Below are 26,249 nucleotides of genomic sequence, written 5' to 3'. Positions count from 1 at the left end.
GGTATGGTGCTGTAATCCGGCTGAGATGCCCCCCCTTCCATTCCCCCTGAGGTGCCTGTTGTATTTCTATCTGATGCCCCTGCAGTGTTCTCTCCGTTTGTGGACAGGTATCTAGTGTGGGCCTCGCCCATGCATTTTGGGCCCAGTGGTGCACGGACATTGATATGTGCATACCTGCACTACTAATCGTCATGTATCAATTCTGTAATGTGTAAATATATCTGTATATATTAGCTTACTGTATTTTGATACATTACAATGTTTGACCTGATTTCCTTTTGTCTTTGCATTCTTCCGGGGGGGGGGGGGGTTGTTACTGTGCTGTTTGGACATGCATTGGTGTGTGTGTTGTAGTGGGTGATGGTCGGGTGGGGGTGGGGGTGTTGCGTGTGTGTGTCCCTGACTTTTGCCTCCCCCCTCCCCTATGTCATAGGTGCAGTACTCACCGTTGTCTTCGCGCCTATGTAGATGGTGATCGTAGAGGAGCAGAAAGACAAGCGCAGGGAGTATTTGTAGTTCGGGCTCCATGATGGCCTCCTTCCTCGTGGAGTGTGTTAAGGTGAGCGTTTTCCCATTGCAAAAGCTGTTTCCGCCGTGTTTTTATCCACGGTGAATCTGCCCCGGAAAAGGTGGCGGATTGGCGGGTTGTGATACTGTGGGAGGTACTTTGTCTTCCGCCTGTCTGTTGGCGGTGACGGCCGCGCTGCTTGTCTGTACCCTCGTGGCGGTCGGAGTGTTAAAGTGGCTGTGGCGGTTTCCGCCACAGTCATAATTCCCTTTTTTTTCCCGCCGGCCTGTTTACGGTATTACCGCAGCTTTAACACCGTCCGCCAGGGTTGTAATGACCATTTAAGTGTGAGGGCACCCTGGCACTAGCCAAGATGCCCCCACATAGTTCAGGGCAATTTCCCCGGACTTCGTGAGTGCGGGGACACCATTACACACGTGCACTACATATAGGTCGATACCTATATGTAGCTTCACAATGGTAACTCTGAATATGGCCATGTAACATGTCTAAGATCATGGAATTTTTCCCCCATGCCAAATATGGTATTGGGGTGCCAATCCCATGCATCCCCGGGGCTCCAGCATGGACCCCGCGTACTGCCAAACCAGCTCTCTGGGGTTTTCACTGCAGCTTCAGCTGCTGCCAACCCACAGACAGGCTTCTGCCCTCCTGGGGTCTGGGCAGCCTAGTCCCAGGAAGGCAGAACAAAGGATTTTCTCTGAGAGAGGGTGTATCACACCCTCTCCCTATGGAAATAGGTGTTAAGGGGCAGAGAGGAGTAGCCACTCCTGGCCTCTGGAAATGCTTTGAAGGGCACAGATAGTGCCCTCCTTGCATAACCGAGTCTAAACCGGTTCAGGGATCCCCCAGCCCCTCCTCTGGTGCGAAACTGGACAAAGGAAAGGGGTGTGATCACTCCCCTGTCCATCACCACCACAGGGTTGGTGCCCAAAGGTCCTCCAGTGTGTCCCAGACTTCTGCCATCTTGAATGCAGAGGTGTGAGGGCACAATGGAGGCCTCTGAGTGGCCAGTGCCAGCAGGTGATGTCAGAGACCCCTTCTGATAGGTGCTTACCTGACTAGGTGGCCAATCCTCCTCTGAGTGCTATTTAGGGTCTCTCCTGTGGGCTTCTCTTCAGATAACGAATGCAAGAGCTCACCAGAGTTCTTCTGCATCTCCCTCTTCAACTTCTGCCAAGGATCGACCGCTGACTTCTCCAGGACGCCTGCAAAACCTCAACAAAGTAGCAAGAAGACTACCAATGACATTGTAGCGCCTAATCCTGCTGGCTTTCTCGACTGGTTCCTGGTGGTGCATGCTCTGGGGGCTGTCTGCCTTCACCCTGCCCTGGAAGCCAAGAAGAAATCTCCTGTGGGTCGACGGAATCTTCCCCCTGCTAACGCAGGCACTAAATGTCTGCTTCACCGGGTCCCCTCTCATCGTGACGAGCGTGGTCCCTGGAACACAGGTACTGGATCCTAGTGACCCCGACAGTCCAGTGGTCCATCTGTCCAAATTTGGTGGAGGTGTAAGTCCTTGCCTCCCCACGCCAGACAGTAATTCTGTGTACTGCGTGAACTGCAGCTGCTAGGGCTTCTGTGCATTTTTGCAAGGAATCCTTTGTGCACAGCACAGCCCAGGTCCCCAGCACTCGGTCCTGCATTGCTCAACTCGCTGACTTGACCACCGGCTTCGTGGGACCCTCCGTTGTAGTGCTGAGACGACCGCCGTGCCCAGTTTTCTTGAACCCGTGTTCAAGTACTTCTGCGGGTGTTGCCTGATTCTGCATGGGCTCTCTGTGTTGCTGAGCTATGTCTCCTCCTCCAAGGGGCAACCTCCTGGTCATAGGCAGCACCCATTTTCTTCAACTGCGACCTTTAAAGCTAGCAAGGCTTGTTTGCAGTCTTTCTGCGTGGAAACAACTCTGCATCCTCCAGCACACCCTGGGACATCTTCTGTGCAAAGGAGAAGTTCCTGGCATCTTTCGTTGTTGCAGAATCTTCAGCTTCTTCTACCTGGAGGCAGCCATTTTGCACCTTTATCTGGGGTTTATTGGGCTCCTGCCCCTCCAGACACTTTTGTGACTCTTGGACTTGGTCCCCTTCCTTTACAGGTCCTCGGGCCCAGGAACCCGTCTTCAGTGCTTTGCAGTCAGTTGTGGTCTTTGCAGAATCTCCTATCACAACTTTAGTGTGTTTCTGGGGAAGTAGGGTCATTTTACTCCTACTTTTCAGGGTCTTGGGGTGGGGTATTTTGGACACCCTTAGTGTTTTCTTACACTCCCAGCAACCCTCTACACACGACACTAGGCCAGGGGTCCCTACGTAGTTCGCATTCCACTTTCTTACTATATGGTTTTTGTTGCCCCTAAGCCTATTGCATCCTATTGTATTCCACAGTGTTTGCACTACTTTTCTAACTGTTTACTTACCTGATTTTTGTTTGTGTGTATATTTTGTGTATTTTACTTACCTCCAAAGGGAGTATAGCCTATGAGATATTTTTGGCACATTGTCACTAAATTAAAGTACCTTTATTTTTAGTAACACTGAGTATTGTGATTCTCATGATATAGTGCTAAATGATATATGTGGTATAGTAGGTGCTTTGCATGTCTCCTAGTTCAGCCTAAGCAGCTCTGCTATAGCTACCTCTATCAGCCTAAGCTGCTAGAACACTACTAATCTACTAATAAGGGATAACTGTACCTGGCACAAGGTATAACTACCATCAGGTACCCACTATAAGCCAGGCCAGCCTCCTACAACGTACTGTGTAGTTTTGTTTTTTTATACAGTATTTACTATTGCTTTTTACCCCGTTGTTCAAGGATGATTCTTTAAACATCATACATGTTGGACAAGTATAAAAGCTGAGAACAGTAAAAACAAAAGGAAAATTAAATACTTATATTTTAATTATGACCTAGCATTACAACATGGGAAATGTGTAGTGATTTGTTGCCATTATACATTGTTTAAAATTCAAAGTTTATATTATAATGTTGTCAATTGTAATACTAATTCATGTTTGTTTGTTGTTTCTTTTTTGTATAGATGAATGGCACCATCTACTGCAGCATTGTGGTTTTCAAATGAGTTCTTCCTCTATTGCTATATTAGTTTATACAATGAGGGTATTCCAAACTACAATTAAAAAGCATATGCCCACTTACATAGTCAGACACCTACTTACACTCCCATACAGCCACTCATACTCACACACCCATACAGATGCTCTCTTCTCACATACCCAGTCATTCAAAGACCCACTTGCATAACCATACAAACACACACACACCCTACTCACACATCCACAAAACTCTCACACACCCCTTCACAGACTGACAGTCAGTCACACACCCATACAGCCACTCACGCACCCACTCACAGACCCACAAATCCAACCACACACCCAGTCACAACCCCACTCACAGAATGACACAACCAATCACAGTCTACACAGCCACTCACATACCTACTCACAGACCCATACAACCATTCACATACCCATACAGCCACACCCACACACCCACCCACCCACCAAACCACTCACAAACCCACCCATAGACCCACACAACTACTCACACACCCACACGGGTGCTCTCACATTCATACAGCCACTCATGCACCCACTCACAGACCCCCAAACCACCCACACACCCACTCACATACCAATTGCCACACTGAAAGAATCATACTACCATTCACACACCCACTCACCCATACAGCCACTCACACAACCACTTACACACCAAAAGGGCCACTGACACAATCACTCACAAGCCCACAAAACCACTTACAAACCCAGTCATAGACCCACACAACCACTCATAGACCCATACAACCATCCAAACATCCACTCGCAGACCTACACAATCACTCACATGCCCACTCACAGACCCACAAAGCCAGCCACACACCCATGCAGCCACTCACACACCCACACAACCACTCACAGATACTCATACATCCAATCACACACCCATTAAGCCACTCAGACAACCACTCACAGACCACACAACTACTCACACACCCACTCACAGACCCATAAAGCTACTCACCCACCCACTCACACTCCCATACAGCTACTGACACACCCACTTGCAGCTCAAAAATCACTCATCCACCATCTGACACACCCATTTACACACTCAAACACCCACAAAACCACTCACACCCATTAACAGACCCAGTCACGCACTCCTACACCCACCCACAGACCCACACACACACCCACTCATAGACCCATATAGCCATTCCCACACCCACTCACACACATTCACACACTCCATGTACAGAATGACACAACTCACAGTCACACAACCACTCACACACCTACTCAAAGACCCATACAGTCACTCACACACACCCTCACATATCCATACAGCCACTGACACAGCCAATCATAGACCCACAAAACCACTCTCACATCAACTTATAGACCCACACAGCCACTCACAGACCCACATAGGCAGTCACATAACCAGTCACATATTCATACTTCCATGCACCTACTCACAGACCCACAAAAACACTCACTACCCACCCACTCACACCAATTTGCACACACCCACTTACAGAACCACACAACCACTCACACACCCACTCACAGACACATTTGCACACACTCACAGAGCCACACACCGGCTCACACACCGATGAACACACCCACTCACAAAACCACACAATCACTCACACACCCACACAAGACCAACACAACCACTCAAAGATCCATATAGCCACTCACAGACCCATACATCCGCTCACAGACATACCTAACCCACTCACACACCCATGCAGCCACTGAAACACCCACTCATAGACCCACTCACACACACACACACACCCACTCATAGACATACACAACCACTAAGACTGCCACTCATGGACCTACATAGGCACTCACACACCCAGTAACATACCCTTACAGCCACTCACACACCTACTAACAGACCCATACAGCCACTCACACACCCATACAGCCACTCACAAACCCACTCACAGACCCACAAAACCACACACCCACACACCTACACATATACCCATTCACACACCCAGTTATGCATCCATTCAAACACTCACACACCCACAAAACCACTTACACAACCCCTAACAGACCAACAAAACCACTCCCACACCCACAGATACACTTATTCACACACATGCTGACAGATCCACTCACACACCCACTCACAGACATAGACCCACATAACCACTCACACAGTCACATATCCATGCAGCCACTCACACACCCACTAACAGACCCACACAACCATTCACACACCCACTCACAGGGCCATGCAACCACTTACACAACCACTCCCACACCCACACAGCCACTGACACACCCACTCACAGACCCACCAAACCACTACTGGAGACACTAACAGACCCTCAGAGCCACTCACACACCCAATCAAAGACTCACACGCCCACTTACAGTGACATATATGTAGACATATGGCAACAACTATTCATACATTCACAAACAGGCATAGTTCCTCTTTCTTCAAACCAAAATAGGTGGTTCTAAACATAACTGTTTTGTGTTGTTGAAGCTTTTTTGGGGTGCTTTTCTTTTACAAACTGGAGCCATAAAAAAATAACTAGGGAAATGTACAGGACATGTACGGGACATGTGTAAACAGTCTTCCTAATAAAAAAATAGCATTTGTGGTTTATGACAGCCTGCATAAATGCCAGCATGGACTGCTCAACAACAGAAATAATTGTATTGCACACTGTGCAAACAGATGCAACTTTTAGCATTTGCAGAAGAAATGCAGGAATGTTAGCTATAACAGCTACAGGAACTGGGTCTCCAGCAACAAAAGGCAGTGCAGCAGACAATGCTGATGCTTGCAGTTCATCCCTCTCTGTTTCTGCTCTCCCCAGGTGATGGGGCTGGATGGTCCATAGGTTCTTCAGCATGCTGCTAGTGCCATGCAAATATTTGTATTAGTCCTTCTGGACAGGTCTTTGTTACAATGGTTACATTTGACAATCTTTGCAATTACCTTTTTTCTCCAGAATGAAGTTGGGGAAAAAACACTGAGCAATAGACTGATTTTTGCAAGGTGGTTCCCCTTCCTTTTCTTCTCTTTGCTGTTCCTCCTCCTGATCTCTTTCTCCTCCTGATGCCATTTCGGAAATGTCTTCTAAAAAAAACCACCAAAGAGAAAGAAAGAGTTCCTCTTGTGCTGCAGAGGTGTGAAGAATGAAAAAAACACATCCAAAGAAGAAGGAATGGAAAGGATCGTCCTTTAGAAGAGATTGGCAGGTGTTTCAACCAGTTAAATGTATTTGCTGCTGTGACACATGGGTTTGCAGATCCCTCGCGGCACCGCCAAAAATGAAAATATATGTACATTTGTACTTTGTAAGTTTGAATAAATTATCAGAATATACGTTTCTATGTTATTTTACCAAATCACTCACCTCAAATGTCAATTTTAAAGTGTCCATTTATGTTTTTAAATGTTGTTAAAAATCATGCCGGATCCGGGGATCTCCCCTGGAGGCCGGAGCATGAAGTATACATAGGTTGGGTTTGTGACAGATCTGCAAATCTAAAAAGCATTAAAAAATACACTATTTTTGTTATGTGATTTAATATTTTTATATAGTTTTTTTCTCAAAACATTTCCAAATGAAAGTTACTTTCAAACCTTAAGGTTAAAGTAATGTTACAGTCAGGGCCACCAGAATTATGCAAGTGTGCAGCCACTGCAATTTTTGCATAATTGTTCATTTGCTGCATTTGCCACATAATACATCATCTACCGCATAATATACTGATTTTAACAAAAAAAAACATTTATTTCTAACTCAATCACCTCAAATGTTACTAACAATGCACTGATAAGTGTTGCTGTGCAGCAGAAAGCCCTTTGGAAAGCTGGTCTAGTCACCTTTCCGTGGCTTGTTGTTGTATTTGGGTGTTAAACTGGTACTTATGAGGTTCATCCTATGCCCATACACTGTTACCAAGTTAAAAAATGATGAAATAAAGTAATATTATTACAAAATGTGCTGAATTATGCTGCATAATTTGCACTTTCTTGCTGCATAATTTACTCAACCCTGGATCATAATTTGAGCCTCTCCTGCTGTACAATTCCACTGGCCCTGGTTAAAGTTAGGTGTTTTTTGTTAATATATGTATTTTGAAAAAAAGCCTAGAAATTCACAGAAAAAACAAAGCTTACAGGATGGTATAGCTAAGACCTTAGAGTTTTTTAATGGTTTTATGGCTAAGACCATTAAAAAAAACCTTAGACATTCACTGAAAAAACAAAGGTCACAGGGAGAATAGTTCCAATTAGCATAAAACATCTTTACAAATTCACTAAGAAACCAAACGTTACATGGACGTTATAGTTAGGAAGTAGAATTAGAAAACCTTAAAAAATATATGAAAAACCCAAAGGCTACAGGGGCATTATGGTTAGGCTCAGAATTTACACCTACAAACCGATAGAAATTCATCAGTTATAGTTACCTGAGCCAACATAATTTATTTCTCCTCTATGGCCAATTTGTTCTCCTCCAAGGCATTTTACTTCTCCAATCTGAGCTTAGCCAGCTCCAATTTTAGTTTCCTCTCCTCTCTCCTGTCCTCCAGCTCCCCTGAGGTCAGGCTTTAAGGGAACTCACTGCTTCCTGCCCTGGGGGGAACTATCTCTCCTTGCCAACTGATTGTCCCCTGTCCCGCTGGCAGACCCAGTTTCTCCATTTAATCCTGGTCCAGCTTGTTATCATCCTCTATCTCCACATCATCCTCCTCTGAAGTCTCATGCATTACATCCCTTGATTCCAACCAGGCCCTCAGTGCCTTTTGCAGCTCCACCCTCTTGGTGAAGCTTTTACTAGAAACCCAAAACTACTTGGAAAACTCCTTGAGTTATTGCACAGTATACTTCTCCAATTTGGATAACTCAAATCCAGTTTTGTAGGTGCCAGTGCGGATGCCGTAATGGGACCTCAAGTCAGAGACATGATTTGGAATAAAAAAACAAAAATACCAATCAGGGAGAATTGAAAAATTAAAATACCACTTGAAGCACAAATTGGCCTAAACACCATATCAGTATAAGAAATGTGGTCTCTAGTTGGAAGGGTGTTCACTCTGTCTAAGTAAGGACCACAATCCTAGTCATAGTAAGCCAGATACATACACTAAATTAACGTGGGCCCACCCTCTGGTAGCATGGCACAGAGCAGTCAGGCTTTACTTAAGAAGCAGTGTGTGAAGTATTTGTTCAACACTTAATTGCAGGGACACAGTGAAAACACCACAAAAACACTCCACACCAGTGTAAAAAATAAAGTATCCTCATCTGTATAAAAAAGACTCAAAACAACAAAAATCCAATCAATATTTCTTAAATTACCCTTAATTTAAACAGGTATGCAATTGTAGCGCTTTAGAACACATGCACTCCTCTTAAGGTTATTACAGTAATTCTAGTCCAAGTACATCAGTATCCATCAAGGGATTGGGAAGCGGGACTGTCCCAGTGAGGGAATTGCAAGAAAAGCAAACAGTGTTTTAAAGGCCCTACTGGCTGCCTATGACATGCTGAATGGCAGCAAGAATGACACAATTCTGCAGTACCTGAGGTCCAGCTGGACCAACAGCAGTGTTGGTCTCCTGGGGTGAGGCAGGCCCCCACAGCTACTTCTCTGAGCTGAGAAGCAGCCTGACTCTCACTCTCATCTGGCCCTGCTCTCCTGAGTGCGGCTTTGGAAAACAGTCTTTCCCAAAAGGAATCCCTGGTTGCTGTGACTGTAGGAGACTGTCTCTCTACATAGTGTACGAAAAAGGATGTGCAGTGTGCAAAGTCCAGGCAACCCCACTTTAGTATCCAGAGGTACAAAGCAGGCCACCTAATGCCCTGTTTTTGTGGTGGTTTGTGTGAGCAGTTAGGCTTATCTTGGGCTAACGTGTTGTACTCACAGTATCAATAAATGTGGACACTAACTCACAAAAATACTTCAGATTTTTATAACATTTTTAAGACCATCATTATCAGTTTACGGTAAATATTTTTAGTTATGATTTTTCAAAGTTTAGAAAATGTTCAGTCTTGTGTGTAATTATGCACCAAAGGAATGAATGGGAAAATCTATAAAAATGCATATTAAATCAGGCAATGTTCTCCCAAGTGTCACCCTCTATTTTTAGGTTGAGGTCGTCGAGATGACCTGTGGGCCAGCTGGAGAAATCCTGTTTCAAGCAGAAGCAGTGTCTGAAAGTCTTGTAGCTGGTGCACAACGGAGAGGGGGACCACTTGGAAACACACTGCACAGATGGGATTAAAGATAAGTCTTGTGGGTCCTCTTGGAGGGTGGAGGTCACAAGCGTTAGGAACCTCTGCAGCATAGCTGTTTTGTCGACGCAGGGGCCAGGTAGGCAATGTGCAGCCCATATTAGTCAGCCAGGAATCGTGTGTCTTGGAGTCCTTGGAGCCAGAAGCAGGTCAGTTGGAGGGTAGGATGCAGGTCAGCAGGGCCACTCTGGGGGGTGGTTCTTGGGTGTCTTGAAGTCCCTCGACTAGTACTTGCTTCTGGGCTTTTGGGAATCCGGAGTGGACTTTGCTTCTGGATGTCTGACGTTGAGGGTCCAGTACCCAAGGTCATGGTACATCTCAGGCCCTCAAAGTCCCAGTGTCACCAAACTTGGCAAACTGGTAGGTTTCATCCATCCTTCTAGTCCATTGTGTGGATTTTGGGTGGGCTGGCAGGTCTGGTTCATGTACTTCTCTGCTTTCTTGCCTGCAGTATGCATGAAAGTGATACCTTCATTCTGAGGGAGGTTCCTGGTGGTGATTTTCAGAAGGCTGGAGGTGCTCTGGAGTTTTGTAGAGTCCTTCAGGTTTCCAGGCGACACCTCAGTGAGGATTGTTGAGTCATTGGAACAGCAGGCAGGGTTTGGTGCCTTTTTCTTTGCGCAGCAGGGCTTCTCTTCTCATGCCTCCGGTCTTCTTTGTTCCTGGTCTTCTTGTGTCTGCCGAATCTGATCTGTTGGTCTAGGGATGCCTACTAAATACTGCATTTAGGGGGAATTAGAGGGAGATCCTGGTAGTGGCCAATGGGCCACCTTCCTTAGGGTGGCTACACCCAGTAAGAGACCGCTGGGGGAAGGGTTTACATCCTGTTTGTTTTTTCGCCATCCAAGATAGAGGAAAATTAAGTGGAATGGTCACCTTGCCTGCCACACCTGAGTGGTGGTGCAAGCTGGGGATAGCCCATCCTTGCTAGTTTTCCTGCCATTTTTCCCACCCAAAGTGGGGGTGAAACCATTGGGCAGCCACCTGCTGCTAGCAGTAGAGGTGGTGGTCAGATTTCAAAGGTGGTACCTCAGCTTTGAAGCCGACCTCTGGTGCAGGGTGCCTGCCTGGGGGAGGAGGTGTAACATTTCCACCCAGGAAAGGTTTTGTGTTTTGGTTCCTGAGAGCAATAGGCTCTCATCTCAGGAGTCCAGAATGGTTTCTGGTGGTGGCAGGCTGGTTAAGGCTAGTCAGCAACCATGCCAGGGGTGGCAGGCTTACAAGGGGCACCTCTAAGCTGCCCACTGGGCACATTTTATAATAAATCCAACACTGACATCAGTGTGGTTTTATTATTCTAAGGTGTTTGATACCAAACAACCCAGGGTTCAGAGAGACCATCATGTAGCCAGGGGAACTCATAATGACCAGTGTCCAGCACATGCATTTGCTATAGCTCCCCTGTACAATTACTATGTCTTTAGGTTTAGCAAAGACACCGTACAGACATATTTGCTCATGCACACATTTGCCCTCACATGTATTATAGTGCACCCTGCCTTAGGACTGTAAGGCCTGTTGGAGGGGTGACTTGCCTATATCGTATGAAGTGTTAGTGGGCATGGCACTCTGGGTGAGTGTTATATTGAGCCTACAACTTTAGATTGACCTTGTCATGCTCTTGCAATTGCAGTCTGGTCTGCATGAGACTGATGTGGGGCCTCTCAGAGTGGCACAATTGGTGCTGCAGCTCTGAGGGTACCCCTTCAGTACTCATGCCTTAGGTGCCAAGGATAACATTTACTAGGGAATTACAAAGGTGTCTGAAGTGCCTAACGTGGCACAGTTTTGGGGAAGATATCTGGCCCTGGAAACCTATTTATCAGGAGCCAAGGGCACTTACACTTTGAAACCACATCATTTTCCAGGCAAAGTGAGGGGCTAACATATCAAAAGAAGCCCTTTTTCACAATGATGATGCTGGGGGTCTGCAAACAAAAGTTGTCTTCGATGTTGTGGCATCAGCTTACACACAGATCGGGCGATTATGATTGGTGCAGAGCTTGGGTTGTAGTTTGCATTTGGAGGTCAAATAGCAAATGCTGGACTTTTTAGAACATAGTACATGACCTGCTGAAGTAGAAGTCATTGATGGCCCTAAGACATCAACAACAGGGGGCAAGCCAACAATCCCTGGAGGTCTTGGGTAGCAAAAAGGGTGCAGAGGACAGCTTTAATCCTCCCTCATTGAAAGAGGAAGGCAGCAGGGCAATACAGCACAGCACGTTTCAGAGTGATAGTTCCTCCTGGCACCAGAGTAATCAGCAGGCAGGAGGCCAACACAGCAAAGCAAGTAGTAGAGTGGTAGTCCCTCCTGGCAGCACAGCAATCAGCTGGCAGCAGGCCAGCACAGCAAAGCAAGTATCAAAGTGGCAGTCCCTCCTGCCAGCACAGCCCCTCTTCTTGGCAGCGTCTCCTCAGGACAGAAAACTGTCAAGGTTCCGGGCGGTTCTGTCAGGACTCGGGACACGGCACCCCTTGAGGACACAGAATATCTCCCTATGGATGTAGTGTACCAAAGCAGAAGATCAGCTAAATGCATACACTGGGAATGAACAGCTATAGTGAAGCACAGAAACAGAATAGTGAATGCAGACCAACCTTAGTGTGAACAAACAGGGAACGGACAAGTAATGGACAACCACACTGGGGTTACCACTAAGGATGTACACAGGTAAGGCTCAGAACTTCCCACAGCAACAGGGAACGTCAATGCCTCTGCGCAGCTTACTCTCACAGATAGTTGCCCCGCAAGCCCCATAGAAAGGATGCAGCAGAAGTGACTCTGTCTCTGGACCCTTACGGCACAAACAAGGATTGTACTTACATACATGAGACAAGCCCTTGTGGGTCCAGCTGGAGACACATTGGCAATTCCTGGAAAACAGCAATAGCACAATGTCACAGTTAGGCATGTAAGACTACATAGAACACTAGGCAAAGGATGGGGCATGAATTGCCTCCTCGAAACCAGGAGCCAACCCCAGTACAAAGGAAAACACTTATATAGAGGTGAGGACTGATAGTACACTTACCAGACACAATAACCCAAGAGAAAACAGAAACAGAAGGCTCAGGCTGAAGCAAAGCAGGAACATGACTGGAAAACATGGAGCAGGCTCTCACTGAAGCAAGCAGGAACAGGACTGGGAAACAGGGAGCAGGCTCTGGTTGAAGCTAGCAGGAACAGGACTGGAAAACAGGGAGCAGGCTCTGGCTGGAGCAAGTAGGGACAGGACTGGGAAACAGGGAGCAGGCTCTGGCTGAAGCTAGAAGGAACAGGACTGGAAAACAGGGAGGAGGCTTTTTGATGTGCTCATACTTGAAGCTCCTCCTTCGCTACACCCTATGGCTAATTACTGTGAAAACTCTGTTCCTCATTGTAATCAATTCTGAACATTGCATGAGCAACCTTCAGAATGTGTTGGTTCAAACTCCATATACAATATATCTTTCTTGTGTCAGAGTGAAGCTCCTATTCCTTAGGATCTGTATGAGCTGACAAGTTAGGCCCACGTCCAGGCACCTCCAACTCTGGAAACCTTTGCAGCACAGAATATTAGAGTGGCGAGGGGAAGGGAATTTAGGAAGGGGACTGCAGGGAAGGAGACCTGCAAAAAGAAATAGTAATACACACAGCAATGTAATCTTATAGCTAATTATAACACTGTTATAATCTCTCAGTCATGAGTTTTTTTCTCTCACAAACTCACCAACATTTACTGGATGTAACACCAAGAATATGATGACCAAAAAACCAAAATAAAACAAAAAAATACCCCCCCCAAGCTAAGTGTTCTAAAGATATTGTTAAATCTGTTATTCATTAGACAATTCATCAATATCCTGCATATCTGAAATATCCTATTTTAAATAAAGAATAATCCTCCAAAAACAATTTAGTATCATCTTTGCAAAACAAAAATATGCTTTACATGGAAGAAATAATTTATTCGGAATTTTCCTTGCAATACAGATACATTTGTTCTATTCACGATGTTCCTTTGGTTATGTAACTTCATATCTTTAGTAACAGGAAAAGAGCAACGAATATCGCATCTGGGAGACTGCCCTTCATTTATCTATTTGAGATAAAATCTCACCACGAAGAGCACGACCTGCTCTTCAACAAATGCCCTAGAAGCACATTCAAAATCAACCTCTGTAAAGCACTCTCTCAAAACCGAGAGAGAGATAAGACCTTTCACAGCAAAGGCAAAGGACCAAACTCGGAAAGGTCTGGAGGAATAGTGAGCACCTGGGTACTGAGTGTGACAGGCTTTATAGTCTGGACATACCCAACCTGGCTGCTGTGGAAACCTCTACAGAGCACATAGAAAAACAAGCACCAGTCTGTGTAACTATAATGTGGAGGACAATCAATAAGCATTGACTCATGCAAAAGGTAATGTTATGCATACAGCTCAGATTATCAGCAGACAGCACGCATAGGCTCATGCAAAAGGTAATGTTATGCATACAGCTCAGATTATTTGCAGAAAACAAGCATAGGCTCATGCAACAGGTGATGTTATGCATACAGCTTAGAATATTTGCAGAATACTAGATATACTCAACTGATTCTCCAGTCTATCTAACACATGCAATGACAATGCCACCACCAACGTACTCTGGGCACGGCCTCATGTGCCTTACGGCACCAATGTCTCAAACATGTACGATGAGGAACTTGTAACGCATTGATTGGGGCAGGCCTTAGACAGTGCACCGCCCTAGTTCTGACACCTTCGCAAACTAGTCCTTCGAACAAGTGCACCCTTTCTTCTGGCAGTGGCATTGCCCTCTCATGTGGAGGGTCTATTACGCTGCCTACATTCTTTGTTCCTACATGTTCATCCAAGAACTAGGATCAATTACATCATTTGATGCCAAGGCATGCCCTCAGCTTCTATTTTGATGGGACTTAAAAATGTTGCATGATCAGCTGTTTGTTGGGCTCCCTGGTGTGTATAATGGATATACACTCCAGACGCAAACCTTATCTTGATGGAGTGTCTCCCACATCAAACTGGTATGCCTTGGTCATAAAAAAGTGCCTTTTTAGGGCTCATTTCACTAGAGCGAAGGTTGGAACATTGCCCCTAGTTTGGGCTTTTTCTGTTTTGGACATCTGTCATTCTTCTACATGGGCTTCTATCCATGCTTTTGCCTGCCACTACTGTATTGATTCCCAGGTCTGTAGGGAGGGCCATGTTGCCCATTCAGGCCTGTAGGACTTCCTTGTTAAGACCTCTCCTCAGACTCACCTGCTGCACAGAAAGGAGATACTAAGGTACTGATTTGTAAGGTGAGGAATCTTCGGGTAGAAATATTCATTAAAAGTGTAAATTACTAACCATCAGTAATGCTCTTTCTGATGGAAGCTTTGTCTGTCTAGCTGCAGTGACCTTAGTACCTTCCTGCCTTCCCATTGTGTGGAATGATTAGCAGGACTGGAGGTTGGTTGTGACCCCATTTCTAACATTGGTGATTAGCGGTGAGGATAGGACTTGTATTTGTTCAGTGACATACAATAACTAAGTGTTCACTACCTACCCACAGTTGAAGGTCAACTTGATTTTTGATCTTTTTTCTGTAAATTTATTTCCTGCCTGATATGTTTGAACTAAAATCCTCATTCAACGCGTCTCAGGCTGGGTCTCAAGCAGGAGCTGAAGATTTTGACCTAGCGAAGCTGGAGACATATACTGTTAACCTGCTGAAAGGTTTCTGCAAGGATATGGGAGTACCTAACAAGGGTGCCTCCAGAAAGGAGGAATACCAAAAGGCGCTGAGGGTCTGAGCAGAAGCTCATTCTGATGAGAATGTTGAGGAGGAGGGTGCAGAGGATGGCCCCTCAGAGGATTTCTTCCCTGTAACTGGGGATGTTACCCCTGTAATTGTGCTTCCTGCAAAACCAGGGAGCAGTGTCTCTAGCCCAGTCCTGAACGCAGAGGAAAGGAGGGAAGAGAAAGAATATCAATTGCAAATGACAAAGTTAAACATTGAGGCAGAAGAAAGGAAAGTTCAAAGAGTGGCAGAGGATAGGAGAGCTGAGGCTGCAGCTGAGAGAGTCTTGGCTGAAAAGAAACTTTGTTGGCTTATGAACTGAGTCTCAAGGAGCTGGATATTAAGGCGAGGCAGCCTGACTCCAGCAGTGATGGTGGCAGCATACATGCAGGAACTGTTGGAGAAAAGAAGGTTTGTATACCCAAAAGTGAAGTGCCAAGTTATGTGGTGGGAGATGACATTGATAAGTGGTTGGCTGCTTATGAATTTGCACTAAGGGCTCATGGGGTCTCTGAGGAGCAATGGGGGTGGCCTTGTGATTTTATGTACCAGTAGTGGGGAGGGACACACTTCTTACACTAGATCCAAAAGATCAAACTGCATATGCACCCATGAAAGCCGCTTTACTTGCTAAGTTTGGGTTGACTCCTGAGAAATACCGTCAGAGGTTCAGGGACAGCACCAAAAGCTCCACACAAACTTGGATAGACTGTTCTGATTTCTCTAATAAGGCACTGAATGGATGGGTGCGGGGCAGCAACGTAAATGAGTACACAGGATTAAACGATTTGATTCTGAGAGAGCATTTGTTCATTATTTGTTATACAGAGTTGCGCCAGCACTCAGTAGACAGTAAGCTGACTGATCTTAGGATGCTTGCTGAGGAGGTGGATCTCTGGGTTAGCACCAGAGTGTCCAAAAAGGTACCTGGGGGGGACACCCACAAAGGTGGTCAGGGTTCCCAACAGGAGAAAGGGGGAGGAAACTTAAACATACGGAGTTCTCCAAAGGTCCCCAAAACAATTCCCAGGAGGGTGGTGGTACCCATTCCCAATCTGCATTTGAGAAAAAGCCAGGATACTTTGACAAAAAGCAAGGGAAATGTACCCCAAATGCTTAGAATGCTTCAAGCATGGACACTCTAAGGGCGACTCCCATTGTCCCAGGAGGGCATAGCCCCCTACTGGAGGGCAGACATCCAGGTTGGCTAGTGTAGCACTTGGGGGGGAGACAGTCCCAATTAGCTTGTGGGAGCAGAGAGAAGTGTAACTAGTCTCACAGGGAAATAAGAAAATGGTGCCAAAAGCCCACATGCCTGTCAATACTTCGAAGTATATGCAGTGGGTCCCCATTGATAGGCAAAGGGTGAAGGCTCTGCGTGACATAACGGCCAGTATGACTACTGTGAAGGGTCAGCTGGTGTCAGTGGAGCAAATCATCCCAAATACATTCCACCAGTTCATAGTTGCTGACAATCGCGAGAGTCACCTACCAGTGGCTCTGGTTCCCTTTGGGTGGGGGGTCTCTGGTACTCTAAAGATAGTTGTAAGTCCTGCCATGCCTGTAGATTGTCTGTTGATTGTAGATGATCTTGAGCATACTGCCTGGAAGGAGGTAGAGCTCAGATCCCACCTGGAGATGTTAGGTTTGTCTGAGTGGCCTCAAAGTCCATGGCTGCCCGGGAAGGGAGTCAAGGGTGTCTGGAGCCTGGAACAATGGCCCAGGCAGCTTTACAGAGGAAGGACAAGGGGTGCAGGTAACCAGCCCTAAATATTCCCACAGTGGTGGACGGGGTCCCAGAGGAGGAGGCCCTTGAGCAAACTGGGGAGAATATTGCCGACCTGAGTAACCTGCCTGAAGTTGCTGGCTGGCAAGTAGAGGGTGGGCCAACCAGGGAGGAATTCTGCAAAGCGCAGAAGGAGTGTCCCACTCTTGAGGGTCTGAGGCAACAGGCCCCAACCCAAGCAGCAGGTGAAGCCTCTGGCGATCACCACATATATTTCATACTGGGCCTGGCTCACAACATCCCTCTGGCAGGACATTTGGGCCAAGACAAGACCTTTGCCAGGCTTGTCACCCACTTCCATTGGGTTAGAATGCGGGTAGCCTCAGATAGCTTCTGTAGGGCCTGCTCCACCTCCCAGGCTAGTGGGAAGACAGGGAAAAGGCTTAAGTACCCCGTGATCCCACTCCCCATTGTTGGCACCCCCCTGGAAAGGGTGGGCACTGACTTCATTGGTCCCCTGGACCTCAAAACTGCCTTAGGCAACAGGTTTATCCTGGTTTTGGTGGACCAATCCACCCGCTATCCAGAGGCAATCCCTCTAAGGACAGTGAGCTCTAATGGGAATATTTACCCTTGTGGGGTTCCCAAAGGAGGTTGTGTCTGACAGAGGCACAAACTTAATGTCAGCATACATGAAGTCCATGTGGGATGAGTGTGGGTTAACCTACTGGTTTACCACCCCTTACCATCCTCAATCCAATGGGCTTGTTGAGAGATTCAACAGACCCTTAATTGCATGATCACTGGCCTACCTGAGGCCATGAGGCGTGAGTGGGATGTCCTCTTGCCATGCCTTCTCTTTGCTTATGGGAAGGTGCCCCAGAAAGGGGTGGGGTTCAGCCCCTTTGAACTTCTCTATGGTCACCCTCTCAGTGGACCACTAAGCATAGTAAAGAAATTATGGGAGAAAGCTCCCAGGAAACCTCCCCAGGATGTGGGCAGTTACATGCTGGCCCTCCTCAACCAGACACAGCGCTTCTGGAAGCAGGCCAAGAGCAACCTCGAGGCCAGTTAAGAGGTGATGAAGGAACGGTATGACCGGTTCTAGCACAGCTAAATGAGGCGGTCCTAGACCAACCAGTAGTCTTTATTAGCTGAAGACTATTATTACGGGAACAGAGGTGGAGTGCTATTGAGACAGAAGCGTTTGGTGTGGGTTGGGCACTGAAGAAGTTGAGACCATACCTGTTTGGGACTCACTTCTGGGTTCAGACAGACCACAGGCCCCTCAGATGGCTCATGCAGGTGAGGGGTGAGAATCCTAAACTCTTGTGGTGGTCCATTTCCCTACATGGGATGGACTTTACGTTGGAGAATCGCCCAGGGATTGACCACGCCAATGCTGATGGTCTCTCTAGCTGCTTCCGCCTTATCGATGAGAGCTCCCAGGAGGTTGAGTAGCTCTCCCCACTTTCAGCTGGGGGGGGCACATATTAGACCTGACAGCCTTAGGGTGGTCATCCCTAACTTTTTGCCTCCCTCCCTCCACTTTTTGGACACTGTTTGTGATGGTTTTAGGACTCTGCACACTTTACCACTGCTAACCAGTGCTAAAGTGCATATGCTCTCTCCCTTAAAATATGGTGACATTGGTTTATACCCAATTGGCTTATTTAGTCTACTTGTAAGTCCCCAGTAAAGTGGACTGCATGTGCCCAGAGCCTACAGATTAAGTGCTACTTCTGCAGCACTGATTGTGCACCCAAACTTAGTAGCCCTCCAACCATGCCTCAGGCCAGCCATTGCAAGGCCTGTGTGTGCAGTTTCACTGCCATTTCGACTTGACATTTAAAAGTACTTGCCAAGCCTTAAACTCCCCTTTTTCTACATATAAGTCACCCCTAGAGTAGGCCCTAGGTAACCCATAAGTCAGGGCGATATGTAGGTAAAAGGCAGAACATAATCGTGTGTAGTTTATATGTCCTGGTAGTGTAAAACTCCTAAATTCGTTTTTCCACTGCTGTGAGGCATGCTCCTTTCATGGGCTAACATTAGGGCTACCCTCATATACTGTTTGAGTGGTAGATTCTGATCTGAAAGGAGTAACATGGCAATATTTAGTATGGCCAGAACTGTAAAACGAAATCCCGCTGACTGGTGAAGTTGGATTTAATATTACTATTTTTAGAAATGCCACTTTTAGAAAGTGAGTATTTCTCTGCATGTAAATCCTTCTGTGCCTTACAATCCACGTTTGACTAGGTTTAGTTGACAGCTCCCTTGTGCATTCACTCAGACAACCCCAAACACAGGATGCTCAGTCACACTTGCATACATCCACATCTGCATATTGAATGGGTCTTCCTGGGCTGGGAGGGTGGAGGGCCTGACACTTACATGTCAAAGGACAGTAGCCTGCCCACACACAAAGGACTGCCACATCCCTTACTGGTACCCTGGTAGACAGGATGAAAATGAAAGGGGACCTTGTGCACTTCTAAGCCACTCTTTGAAGTCTACCCCACTTTAAAGGCATATTTGGGTATTTAAACAGGGTCTCTGACCCCACCAACTCAGACACTTCCTGGAGAAGAAAACCTGAACCAGGACCTGCAACCTGCCAAGAAGAACTGCCTGGCTGCCCAAAGGACTCACCTGGACGGCTTCTCTGAGAAGGACTGCTACCTTGCTGTTGATCTGCTGTCTTTCTGCTCTCTAGCTGTGTTGAGAAGTGCTCTCCAAGGGCTTGGATAGAGATTGCCTCCTGTTCCCTGAAGTTTCAGGACCAAAAAGACTTCATTCCTGCAAAAGAACTCCTTGTGTGGTGAAGATCGATGCACAGCCTGCATTGCGGTGACAAAAATCACTGCATGCCGAAGCGGAATGATGTAGCCCGACTTCGCAAGGAGAAGATCAACGCAGCGTTGCGACCAGAAATTTGACGCAGGGCCTACTGGATTGACGCAAAGCCAAGCCGGAATGACACAGCTGGACTTCCTGAGAGGAATCGACGCAGTGCCTGCCATGCGGCAGAAATTGACACGCATAGCCAACCGGAACGACGCAGCCCCTGTGACTTCGCCCTGCACGCCCAGAATTTCATTGCATTGTCCCCGGGGCATCTGAAAACCCCACAACCTGAAGAGGATCCCAGTCTCTGCACTGGAAATCGATGCAAAACCTGCCCTGCATGAAAACTCAACAACGTATTGTCTGTGTGTGCCAGAAAAATCGATACACACCTCCCCGTTTTCCACGCATCACCTCCTCTGCGGTCCCTTCCAGAGGATTTGAACGCAAACCAGGTACTTTGTGCTTGCAAGAGACATTTGTTGCTTTTTAAAGGCTAAAGACACTTTATATCATTTTTACAGTGATATCTTAATGTATACTTATTGCATCTTGATTGTTCTGACCTGCATCTTATCAGATAAATATTATATATTTTTCTAAACACTCTGGTGTATTTTTGTGGTGTTCTACTGTGTTATTGCATGATTTATTGCGCAAATACTTTACACATTTCCGTCTATTTTAAGCTTGACTGCTCAGTGCCAAGCTACCAGAGGGTGGGCACATGATAATTTGGATAATGTGTCACTTACCCTGACTAGAGAGAGGATTCTTGCTTGGACAGGGGGTAACCTGACTGCCAAACAAAGACCCCATTTCTAACAACCATACAAAAGGCACATTTTCAGTGAGAAGTTAAATAATCTTAAATCCCTCTTTTAATCAGCCAAGAACTGACTTAAACAATTCTTTGATCTGATCAAAAGAACCAACAGTCCATCCATTTCCACTTTCATCAAATTTGACAACCCATCAGGGTAAGCAGAGGCATTTGTACAACTCTTTGACTCCAAAGTAAAATTGCTTTTATGCCAAGACAACTGTCTAGCGCCTTTCCTCTTATCCAAATCTAAGAACACCTGCCAAACCTTTGACATAATTGGGGAGAAAGACCTGCTTAATATCATCATGAAGACCAAACCTTCAAACCACTTTGTAGACCCTATCACAGGCAACATTGACAAAGACCTCTACACATGCATGCTACTTTACGAGAGAAAATTGGTGAATCTCTCTCTTAGCCAAGGAATGTTCCTGGATGGCCTCAAGATGTGTCAGATCATCCCAATCCTCAAAAAACCCAGCACAGATGCCAATGACCCCAAAACTTTTAGGCATATCTCTCACCAGCCTTTCCTTGCTAAAATCATTGAAAGATGTGTAGTGGAACAACCACCCAATACGTCAAAGAAAACAACCTCATGGATGAATTCCAGTCCAACTTCCATCAGGCAGCAGCGCTGAAACACCACTGCACCAGGTGGTGGATAGTGTTCTTCAAATCTTGGACTCTGGCAGCTCCTGACTCATGATCCTTGTTGATCTATCAGCAGCTTTCGATACAGTAAATCACCATACGCTTGTACACTAAAATCGAATGGGCACTGATGGCATAATCCTTTATTGGTTTGAACCATTCCTCATGGGTAGGTTGCAGAGGATCAAAACTGATGACTGTTTCTCTATTCTGAAGGATGATGATCATGGGGCTCCTTATGGTTCTTTCCTCGCTCCAACCCGGTTCAGCCTGTATATCAAGCCACTTGCAGTCCTACTAAGAAAGGCTGGGTTCTTCTATCTTCAAAATGCAGATGACACCCAATTTTACTAAAAGGTCTATTTACCAAATCACATATTATCACAACTCTAAACTCCGTTCAAGACTGGATGAACTCCCATAATGCATGTTATCAAATGCTTCTTCTCTGGGGAATCTGCTGCTATATTCCAGAACAAAACTTGAAATCTCATGTTCAGTCACTGGTGCTCTCCACAATTAATTGTTAGTCCCTGTTGACTTGTCTCCCCAAGGCCCATGTCAACCCTCTGAAATGAATTCTACATTTGGTGGCACAATTTGTCCGATGGGCAAAAATCAATGACCAAATATCACTTATGCTGGCCGCTCCTGTCTGGCTACCCCTTGAAGCCAGGACCTCATAAAAGACAAACTTGCATATCCACAGGGCCATACACACATCCACTCCTCTGTACATAGCAGACAAACTTAAGTTATGTAGAGGCACCAGACACTGCGAAATGCAGAAGATCTGTTGCTTGAACCACCAACCTTTAAAAAGGAACGACTTATGGCACAATTCTTCTCAGGAAGCATGACCAGGATATGGAACTCCTTTTCTCTAAACCCTCGCACCACCACATCATTGGTGATCTTCACAAAGGATCTGAAAACTCTACTCCTACAAAGAAACTTCTGGTAAATGTTAATTGTCGATTGCAAATGTGCTCTCACATCTAATATCCCCTTACCTAAACTTTCTGGTGGCAATATGCTCTCACTCCTAATGCTTAGGTCGACTTCACTAGCTCTGCTTCATTTGACCTCACCAATTATGGATCTCCTCGCTACACCTACTCTACTACCTACTTCCTCAAACCTCTGGTATTCTGTGCCTTTTGTAACGATATGCATATGTAATGAGCTGTAATATTGTAATTTTTAATATTATGTAACAATCTATGTTTTGTTGTAAAGCGCGCCAACACCTCTGGATAATGTCTTCAATATATAAAATGCATAGATAAATAAATACATATGTTGCACACCTCTTTTTGCCGTTTAATTTCCTTTCTTCAGCCCCACCCGTCTAGCTTCCAAGTAGAAATCAAGGAAAAAACACAAGGGGGAGAATCAGATATGGCCGCTGGATAGAATCTTTTATGTAAATAATATCACTGGTTCACACAGGAACAGAAATAATTCGTTATACCAAATTGTATTGTATACTACGTTACCACAACACTGTTTATCTTATTGGAAAATATGTATTTACACAAAGTATTCATGTAAAACAACAGTTCAGCAGACCTTTGGGAGATATGATTCAGTCTTGAGGCCAACTTGTTTCATTCTATTTTTTATATATCATACGAAATAGTGAAGATCTTAGGACTTTATGCATTGAAGCAGTATAAACAGAACAATAAACTCCACAAAACTGGTGTCGTAGCACTAAAATCGCAGCATAGCTAGGACCAAAATACAAGGGGAAGAAACCGGGCCTGCACAAAGTTCCAGCAGAGGGAAGTTCCACGGAAGTGCTGAGGAGAGAGCCAATCCAGCACTGCTCGTGGTACCGCAACCCCGAACAGCGTCCTTTAAGCTGCTGGTGTGAGACAGAAGGAAGCAGGGTGTTCCAGAGGTGGGAGCCTCCTACGGCGCTTGTGCAGCCACTTGCCGGGCTTGTCATTGGATGCGCCCAGCATTCGTGCTGCAGACGGTCAGAGCTTTTGGTTTGATTGTTCAATGAGGTACAGATAGGGCCAAGCCTTTGAGTCGCCCTGAATATTAAAAGTAGCGTAATGTGCTCGAGTGGCTACATTTACTACTTCAAGCTTTTTAATGCTACTTGTGCGTCTGCATTTATTACTTCAGACTTTTTAGTGTTAGTTGTCCGTCTTCTTTTACTACTTCAGCTTTTTTAGTTGTAATTGTTTGCGCTTGTGTACAGCAAGACAGCATGTGCTTTTGTAATGTTTATGACTATGTTTATGCGGACATATAATGGGGCACTGATATCACTGAAAGGGTGTAAAGACAGGATGTATGATGTCAGAGTCCAAGGCTCCTCAGCAGTTTACATCAAAGAACTGACCTCAGTAGCTGCAAGAGATGTCGACTCACTCCTCGTCACATACCTGGACCGCACGTTAGGACTGTGGTTAAAAATGCTATTCATGGCTCTTCTATATTTTTGTGACATTATGTTGTACAGTATGGGGTTGATGGACGCACTAAGATAAAAAAGGAGCATGGAAACGAGGTTGAAGTATTGAGTGATGTCATACAGTCTTTTTTCCCCAATGCTTGTCCAAGTAAACAAGATTCGACCAATGTGAAATGGCAGCCAGCACATCACAAAGGCCAGCACCACCACAGCTGCAAAAAAGAATGAAGGTGTTACTCATCAGCAAAACCTGGGATACATCTACATATAGAGAGAGATTGATAACAGTAAAACTTCATTGTAAAGCATCACAATTAGCATTTTGCTTTGCCCAAAGCCTTGCCCATCTTCAGTTTTATGCAAATGGTTCACCAGGTAAACTGATTGGAAAGGTTTAGGCCCATATTTATACTTTTTGACGCACAACTGCGCCAACGCAGTTGTGCGTCAAATATTTTACCGCCGGCTAACGTCATTCCAAAGCGCCATGCGGGCGCCTTATTTATTGAATGACGTTAGCCGGCGCTGCGGACTGGTGTGCGTAAAAAAAAAATAACTCACACCAGGCAGCGCCGGCGTAGGGGAAAATGGAGCGTGGGCGTCAAAAAATGGGGCAAGTCAGGTCTGAGGCAAAATTCAGGCCTCAACCTGATTTGCGCCATTTTTTTTGACGCCCAACCCCCATCGAAATGACTCCTGTCTTAGCAAAGACAGGAGTCATGCCCCCTTGCCCAATGGCCATGCCCAGGGGACTTATGTCAATTGGGCATAGTGGCATGTAGGGGGGCACAAATCAGGCCCCCCATGCCAGAAAAAAAAATACGAAAAAAAACCACTTACCTGCACTTACCTTAACTTCCCTGGGATGGGTCCCTCCATCCTTGGGTGTCCTCCTGGGGTGGGAAAGGGTGGCAGGGGGTGTCCCTGGGGGCATGGGAGGGCACCTCTGGGCTCCTTCTGAGCCCACAGGTCCCTTAACGCCTGCCCTGACCCAGGCGTTAAAAAACGGTGCCCATCAGGCTGGGCGCCGTTTTTCAAGGCCTGCCCCCTCCTGTGCGTCAAAATGACGTCACAGTATAAATATGGGGCACAGGCCTTAAAGTCATTTTTGGAAGGGAACGCCTACCTTGCATATAATTAACGCAAGGCAGGTTCCCCCTTCCAAAAAATGGCGCACATGGTGGAACTTTGACGCCCGCTGCATCGGATGTCAAAGTATAAATATGGGGCAGGGTTTGCGCTGAATGTGCGTAAAAATTTTTGACGCACATTCGGCACAAACAGAGTATAAATATGCCCCTTAGTCTCCTATCACACTCTATCTGTGTAAGAAACAGAGGCTTCTTCTCTAATCCCTGTGTTCGGATGTTCTTCATTGTAAAATGTTAACAATTATGACTCATAGTTAGAATTTTCTGCATTTAAGCATTCTATGGTGCACGTTTCAAAATCTTGATAGACTAGGGCAATCTTAGAATGTTGTGCATTCATGTATTCTAAGGTACACATTTCAAAATCTTGATAGAACAAGTTACAAGTATGACAATATTATATCTCTTTCGTATTATTCTCCCATGATCAGATTACAAACACAAGCGTGTACTATGTGAAATTAGATTGGAGACAGATCTCATAAACTATTGTGGTAATTCTTGTTCTCCCACTGCCCGTTGCACACTAGACATTTTCAAGTATGCCATCCTTTTCATATCACTAGCTGTCGAGGCCTGAACCATGCTCAGTTTCTGTTTTCATTTTGTCTCCTACTTGAAGGACTTCCATAGCCTACATCAAACACTAGGGAAAAAAGTAGATCCTACCGACTTCAAAAATTACAGACCAATAGACGCACGATGCTCCAAGAAAAAGGTATTCAAGACAGCAGCCTTCAGTGAACTATATAAAACGACCTTTGAGGAAAATACAATTCTGTTGAATTCACAAACCTGATACCTTCACAGGAGTGGCACTGAAACATCGCTGATTACCAACTCGGATGACCTCGAAAGAACAGTTGACCAGAACGGGGTGGCTACATGTCTCTTCTTCACTAATCTGTGACTTCAAACTATATTGCAAGCGGCCATGATTGAATTGGTTCCCTTCTTACTTTGCAAAGAGATAAC

At 45.8% G+C, this 26,249-nt stretch overlaps 1 protein-coding gene across 1 annotated transcript in view; it reads right to left on the bottom strand.

The window, feature by feature from the left end:
- Nucleotides 1–8,249: 8,249 nt before the first annotated feature.
- LOC138259694 (growth hormone secretagogue receptor type 1-like) overlaps nucleotides 8,250–26,249 on the bottom strand; it is a 193,587-nt gene continuing 175,587 nt past the window's right edge. Inside the window, exons 2-3 of the mRNA XM_069207589.1 lie at nucleotides 24,095–24,335; nucleotides 8,250–8,382 (exon numbers count right to left, since the gene is read on the bottom strand). Coding sequence (XP_069063690.1) covers nucleotides 8,250–8,382; nucleotides 24,095–24,335 — 374 coding nt within the window. The remainder of the gene's footprint in view (nucleotides 8,383–24,094; nucleotides 24,336–26,249) is intronic.

The sequence above is a fragment of the Pleurodeles waltl genome, chromosome 2_1 (assembly GCF_031143425.1).
Source record: "Pleurodeles waltl isolate 20211129_DDA chromosome 2_1, aPleWal1.hap1.20221129, whole genome shotgun sequence".
Taxonomy (NCBI): domain Eukaryota; kingdom Metazoa; phylum Chordata; class Amphibia; order Caudata; family Salamandridae; genus Pleurodeles; species Pleurodeles waltl.
Note: the sequence above shows the minus strand (reverse complement) of the source record. Positions and strands in the feature narration are given on the sequence as shown.